We start from the raw sequence: 6,587 nt of genomic DNA, 5'->3' as shown, positions 1-6,587 counted from the left end.
GTGTGAAGAAAAAAAAAAACTTCATATTCTATGTTGCCAATGGACCAACATGTACAAAGATTAATTATGATCTCTGCACAAATTCACAGCAGAGAATATTGTAGTAGTGTCAAATTAAAAATGCTCTTTAAAATGCAAAAGCTTTGAACTAAAGAAGTGTCTCAAGAAGTTTTTCCTTTATTGAAAGTTCACCTCTGTTGGCTGATTCAGCTAAAGTTAGAATCCCTTTTCAAATAATAGAATGAAATGTAAAGAGGTCAAAGCAATCAATAAGAGTGTTCAAACAGAATCTGAGGTGCTGTGATGTACGTACATTTTGTACTTTTCCTTTGTACTCCGTTACTATGAAGAAAAGGTTACTTCACCAGCCTTGCAAAGGAGAACCAAAAAGGCATTTTTTGAAAGTAAATTCTAGTTTGTCAACTTGATTTGACTAGTTACTCAAACTGAAATTGTGTATTCCGATTAGGATAAGTTTACCATAACTTCAAAATTAGAACTTTTTTTTTATTGTTGTTACGGAGTTCTGTTTCCATTTAATAAAATCAGAATTTCTAATTTGTCTCGTGAAGACAATTTGGCTTTGGAATGTGTGCCAAGAAATCCTTTCACAAAGCAGTTTCCTTTCATAGTGGTGCTAAACATTAAATGATTTATTGCAGATTAACAAAAAAATGGACTTCAGAATTTTTTTACATCTGCTTAAGACTCTCAGTCTTATCTTTTCTATTTTAACAGTAAATTTTTAAACATTTTAATAAATCTAAATGAGAAGAAATGCCTTTATCAGTTTGTTGTGTAACCATAGGTGCACATTTTCCAGTTCCCATCTGGTTTCCTTTGACCATTTTCTGTATTTGAGTCCTGTTGTACACATACCTTTTGACAATCAGTCTTGTTTATAATGTTTATAAATACTAATAATGTTTATAATAAACACTATATGTACATACAGTATATACATGTGTATATTGCGTAGACTAGTCAGTTTGATTTTTATGTCTGTTGAATGTTGTATCCCAGTAAACTGCTACGACAATCTAAACTAAATAAAGGCATGAAGAGTATAACTATTTTAATTGTCAGATAAGCAGTCATAAGCGAGGTGGGATAATAAGATTACCTTGATGTTCTCAATATGCTGTTCAAATCATAGTATAGTCTCAAAGTAATACCAAGGTTTCTAACTTCCATCAAATGTTTGATTCAGCTTTCAACAACATCAACAACACTGAAATAAGCACCTTTCTGAAGTGGATGTTAGGAGCACTTGAGAATAACCTCAGTCTGGTCATAGTGTAATAAAGTTCTTTTCCATCTTAATATCAGACAGACAGCTGTAAAGTGTAGAAACTGCAGCAGTAGTATCTGATTTAAAATAACACACACATATACATTTAAAAGCAATCTGTAAAAATTACTATAAAAACAATTTAAGCTAAAGAAATCATGCACCAAAAGCAGTCCTTACGTATTACTTAAAATAAGTGTTATTTTCAAAGCTGGTGCCAGGTGCTGTGAACTAAGTGTACTGGTGACTTTCAGAGATGAGACTTCCTCAGCAGTGACCTTGCCATCTTCCTCACACATACCACCTGCCAATGGCTTGAAGTTTTTGTAGATAGCTCTTACAATTTCATATGCTTTTCATGAAAACAGAATGTGGAAAAAAGACATTCATGGAGTAACTCATCCATTTCAGTTTAAGGCAACGTTTTAATACAATCTCTGTAATGTCAATTATATAGTGTCAAAATCCAAATATGTAGGCAAAAATAGTATGGTTAATATTTTAATATTTACACTAAAAATCACATTATAACCTTTTTTAAAAAAGTAATTTTTCCTGAAAATATTTACGTAAAGGTTATCAATATCAGTATTGTCAACATCAGAGGCAAAAATAAAATCCATTTGGCAAACTAACGAAGTTTATACTGGCAGTGCTGGATTAGATACAAAAATTAACTGATTTGGTAAGAGTATTATCTAAGTTATAGATAAAAATACAATCAGCATTTGATGCAAATATTTCAGAACCTCTTTTCTGCTGTTGCAACTCTTTCAGTCATTAAAATACCAAGAAACACCTTTAAATTAAACTTTCCCTTCAATTCATACAACACTGCAAACACAGCAACTTGTTTTTTGTAAAAACCATACACATTCCAAGTCTTCATTGTGATACAGTATTAATAAAAGTGCAATAGCATGTACAAAATGTTTCCTAGTATAATATTAACATTGTTAAACACCCATAGTTAATATATTCACATCAGGCCTCACTGCAAAGTTTTGTTTACATTACAAAATACATTTCTTAAAACTAGAAATACTTTTAAAAAATGCATTAAATGTACCTCATGTACTGTAGCACTAATAGCTATGCAATTAAATAACTCACTTTGCAAAGTTTTTTATATATACTGTATATGGGGACACAAGTCTTCTGTCTTCCAGGATGCAGATTGTTCTGAGCCAGTCTGATACCACCTTAATGTTCGGTTGCTGCTTTGGCTGAATGATAAGAAATAACAGATCAAATTAATTTCATATTGACCTAAATTACCTAAAAGTGTTATCCGTTATAAACAAAAGGAAGACACCAGAGAAGAATATTAACTACAGACAGTTAGCCCCTTCTTTTTGGTATCGTTACTTTAACCTTAAAGACATGACTGTTTTAAGTACATTTTTGCTACATTAATTAGTATGCACCTCCCTTCAAAAACTGTCAAACAAATCTGAGAATTACTACTGTAAGGTGTTGTAACACGTCTGAAATGAGGCACCAAGAGCAACAACTCAAGAGATTGAGCCGACTGCCAATTTCCTCTCTGGAATTCCATCACGAGAATCCAAGGCTAACATCCAGAAACGTGTCAAAACAAAGAGCTTCAAATTGTAATTGTAAGTTTGGCTCAACCGACTGTGTATCACAACTGTAAAGCACATATTGCAGTTCCTCCCTTTTTTCTCCTTCATGTATTGGTGCCCCTGTTGATTACCATGTGACAAGACCTTGCAAAATTGTAAATTCACCACTAGGTTTGCCTCAACCATCCCGAATGTGTCCCAAGGTTCAGAAAAACAACAAATTAACTGTATCGCTTCTGCATTTAATATCAGGCAACACTATTTTTGTTTTCAAAAAGAATGCCTTTGATTTAAAAAAAGATCTATAGCAATCAAAGCATTAACCCAAAAAACTGTTTTTCTGGAATAGTCAAATATATAGAAGAATTTCTGAAGATATGTTACATTTTTCAGGTCAGAAGTTGATAATGTCATAGAATGTGAATGTAAAAGAATATTTATGCCTAGAATGAAAGTTATTGGAGTTATGATAGCTATAGCAGGACATTAAAAACATATCTAAATTAAAAGATCTGTGTCAGATGTTATAAACTTGTATCTTACTCTATTTACAGTTCTAAATATTATTCACAACAATCTTGTGTTACGTGAAGTTGTTTAAGACTAATTTTCTGGAGGGTTAATCTCAGGTTTTTATTTAATAATAAATTAAGTAGAAGGAAATAAGATAAGAGTTTAAGATAAAGTTCTGCAAAAGATAGATAAATAAAAGAAGATAAATCGTTCTCACTGTTGCCTTTAATTGCACACTAAACTAGCATTAAGACTCTGTAAGTATGAAACCATATTCAGACACTACTCATGTCATTCCTTTACGGCCAAAGTCAAACATTGACAAAATAATCAACCTATAGGGTTCTCTCCTTTCACCCTTTCAACCAAAAGAAGAGTTTTCTAAGTGCTGTTGAAAATTGTGGTGCAATGTTAACCACAGTTAGTACTAGTACTAGGCAGTGTTAATGCTAACTGCAAGATCATTTAACCAGTCACAAATGACATCAGTCTTGGCAACTATTAAAACACCCTAGGTTAAACACAGAGGACAAGATGCAACATTAAACAGTGAGAATGGGTTTGAAGATGATGTCTGCAGGAAGGAAAATGCCAGCATTATTTAAATTAATCAGAATATAGACTAGATGATTATATGAATAGAACATGCTTGATCATCTACTTAAAAATGTTTAACTTAATAAAATACACCTTTTCTGGGGGTGGGGAGTATTGTTTTAGATGCTTTAGAAAATCAAAACACAAAGTTTCAGGTTATGATATATTTATGTCAAAAACACTGGATTAAACACCATATGTAATATTTAGTAAAATATTTGAAAACAATATACATTATATTGCCACCGTGGTCCTTAGGTTGGAATTTTAAACAAATTATAAAGTATGTCCATAGATAAGATGAGATGAAATAGTGGAGTTAATGGAAATGGCATGTAAGTTCAGAAGCCTTTCTATGTGTGTTTACATTTAGGTACATATAAATGGAGGTTATACAGTCAAAGAAAATGTATGGTAGCCTGAACAAGACCTATAAAAAAAGGAAAATCAAGGATGAGACATGGCCATTCTTTTTCAACTGTGTTAAAGCTTTTTTGATATTTTTATAAAGATTAGATAACCCACTTTTATAGACTACTGTAAGAGCACAAGAACTTCCTCAAGACAGTTCTTGAGATCTGCCAGTGAATCTGCATTCAAAAGTGTCACAACAGTTATGCAGGCAAATGACCAATAATATAATGGCACACAGTTCGGGTGAAATGACTGTTTAATCAGGCAGTCGTTAAAAAGTGTTGGTCAGTTTGATCCAGAGATTCCACACAAAACTGTTCTCACAATATTATATGATGTGGTTGGGTTGTTTCTCTTGAATGATGTTTTAGGTTTTAAATTTAATTTGTGTGCTGCTTTCATAGTGCATTTTTCCTGTAATAACATATATACTAAGGGACTATTATGAAAATTACATTATAAAAGCATCATTCTTGTTACAGGTTACAGATGGCATATAATTGGTATTCTGTTCTGCAGCTGCTTTATCTGTTTTATCATCAAGGTGTGGAAACAAGGGGGTACCACACTTTAGTAATTAGACACAATGATCAAATGCAGCATTTGTCAATAGTTTTTATATATTTTTTTAAGCAGATCTGAATTATGCTTTGCTGGCACAATTAGAAAACCAATTTGCACACAATTCGCACTGCCTGGTTAACTCGGGGGTTGCAAATGTAGATGCTAATGATAAAATGTAATCACTTTGCTCAAATTATGCTTCCAGATTAGCGTTGTAAAATTACAATTGTCTAATGAACATGCTTGCAGTGAAGTGTTAAGTGCAAACCTGATGTTATAACAATTAGCAAAGCTCAAAGCAAATTAACCGTGTTAAATAAGCAGTTAGTTCTTACTTTTTTCTTATTAGACAAATGTGTAGTGAAATCCATTGCTTAAGGGGGAATAAGATGCTTGTGCAACAGAAGGAGTGCATACATAGGGTTCGTACAGCTGCTGTTGAGCTAGAAGGGATCACACACAGGGACAAAGCGACATCAGTTAGATTACGTGGAATAAACAGACATCCACAGGGTAAAACTCTCATTAACAGTGAGGAACTCTGCTGCTACAGCACAGACAACAGAAAACACACTCTGGTATCACAGTAATATTGTAAGTTAACAAAACGCAAAGGAAGGAGTTTCATTTCAAGAAATGACACATCAATGTCTCTTTTTACAAAAACCTAATGAATTGCATAAAGGGATATTCCTAAACAAAAACGTTGTCTGTAACCTTCAAGAAACTTAAATGGGTGCTTGTCTTACATATTCTGTGAGACGGCTGTATTGATTGACTCTACAGTGTGATGAAGTATAGTTCTTAAATCCAACCAAGTCTAATAGTATATACTGTATCAAGATGTTGGAATTCTTAAAACTAACTGGCTTCAAAGACTGGCATTTTCTGTCATCTTCTCAAAGAGAATAAAACCCAGAGCTCATGCATCTCTTTAATGTGGATAAATATTAATTCATTAGCTCATAACATTTTAATTGTTAATCACAACATAGCTTTACAAAAGCACTACAAATGCAGATTTTCCAAACAATATGTCTCAATGACTAAGATTAAAAAGTAAAAAAGTTTTACTTGTCGGTTTATTATAATGTATAAATATACAGTACAGTTCTTCCCCACTCCTTTGTGCTATTTTTAAAAAAGTTTAATGGGAATCTATAGCACACGAAAGCTACACAAATGCAGAACAGACTGGTTAATTGATAAGTCACCACACTGAACAGACATAAATCAATGGTAGGGCTTGCATGGAGTCTCAGAGCTGTCCAGTGAAGGTTTGAGCTGAGTTTAATTGTCGAAAAAGGCCATTTCCAAAAAACACTGAACGAGACACACACAAGGTGTATTTCCTCCAGAGCCCCGAATTACAACAGTGTTGCGGAGGATTTTATCGTCTGAGTCCAGTCATGGACACTATACATTATTATCATGAATGTGGGTTTGAGTGACCATTACACAAATTGCTACCTCTTATGGCCCAGTCGCTATTCCTGATAATGTTACCCCCACCTTTCAGCTTTTCCTGAGACGTCATACCACAGTAGATGTTTGTTTAAAATTCACTCAGGCCAGCCCTACCCTGTCATATTTCTGCAATGAACAACCTCAACTTTCTAAAA

The 6,587-nt window shown here is 33.3% G+C and overlaps 1 protein-coding gene across 18 annotated transcripts in view; it reads right to left on the bottom strand.

The window, feature by feature from the left end:
* Window positions 1-157: 157 nt before the first annotated feature.
* plekha7b (pleckstrin homology domain containing A7b) overlaps window positions 158-6,587 on the bottom strand; it is a 125,428-nt gene continuing 118,998 nt past the window's right edge. For 17 of the 18 annotated variants that reach the window (XM_088611219.1, XM_088611220.1, XM_088611225.1 and 14 more), the window contains 2 exons: window positions 5,301-5,408; window positions 158-2,517 (listed from right to left, as the gene is read on the bottom strand). In XM_088611219.1, coding sequence (XP_088467345.1) covers window positions 5,311-5,408 — 98 coding nt within the window. In that variant the 3' untranslated portion in view covers window positions 158-2,517; window positions 5,301-5,310. The remainder of the gene's footprint in view (window positions 2,518-5,300; window positions 5,409-6,587) is intronic. The other variant, XM_088611224.1, reaches the window with a different exon arrangement.

This window comes from Lepisosteus platostomus, chromosome 18 (genome assembly GCF_059453375.1).
Source record: "Lepisosteus platostomus isolate fLepPlt1 chromosome 18, fLepPlt1.hap1, whole genome shotgun sequence".
NCBI classification, from domain to species: Eukaryota; Metazoa; Chordata; class Actinopteri; order Semionotiformes; family Lepisosteidae; genus Lepisosteus; species Lepisosteus platostomus.
This window is presented reverse-complemented; position numbering and strand designations above follow the sequence as displayed.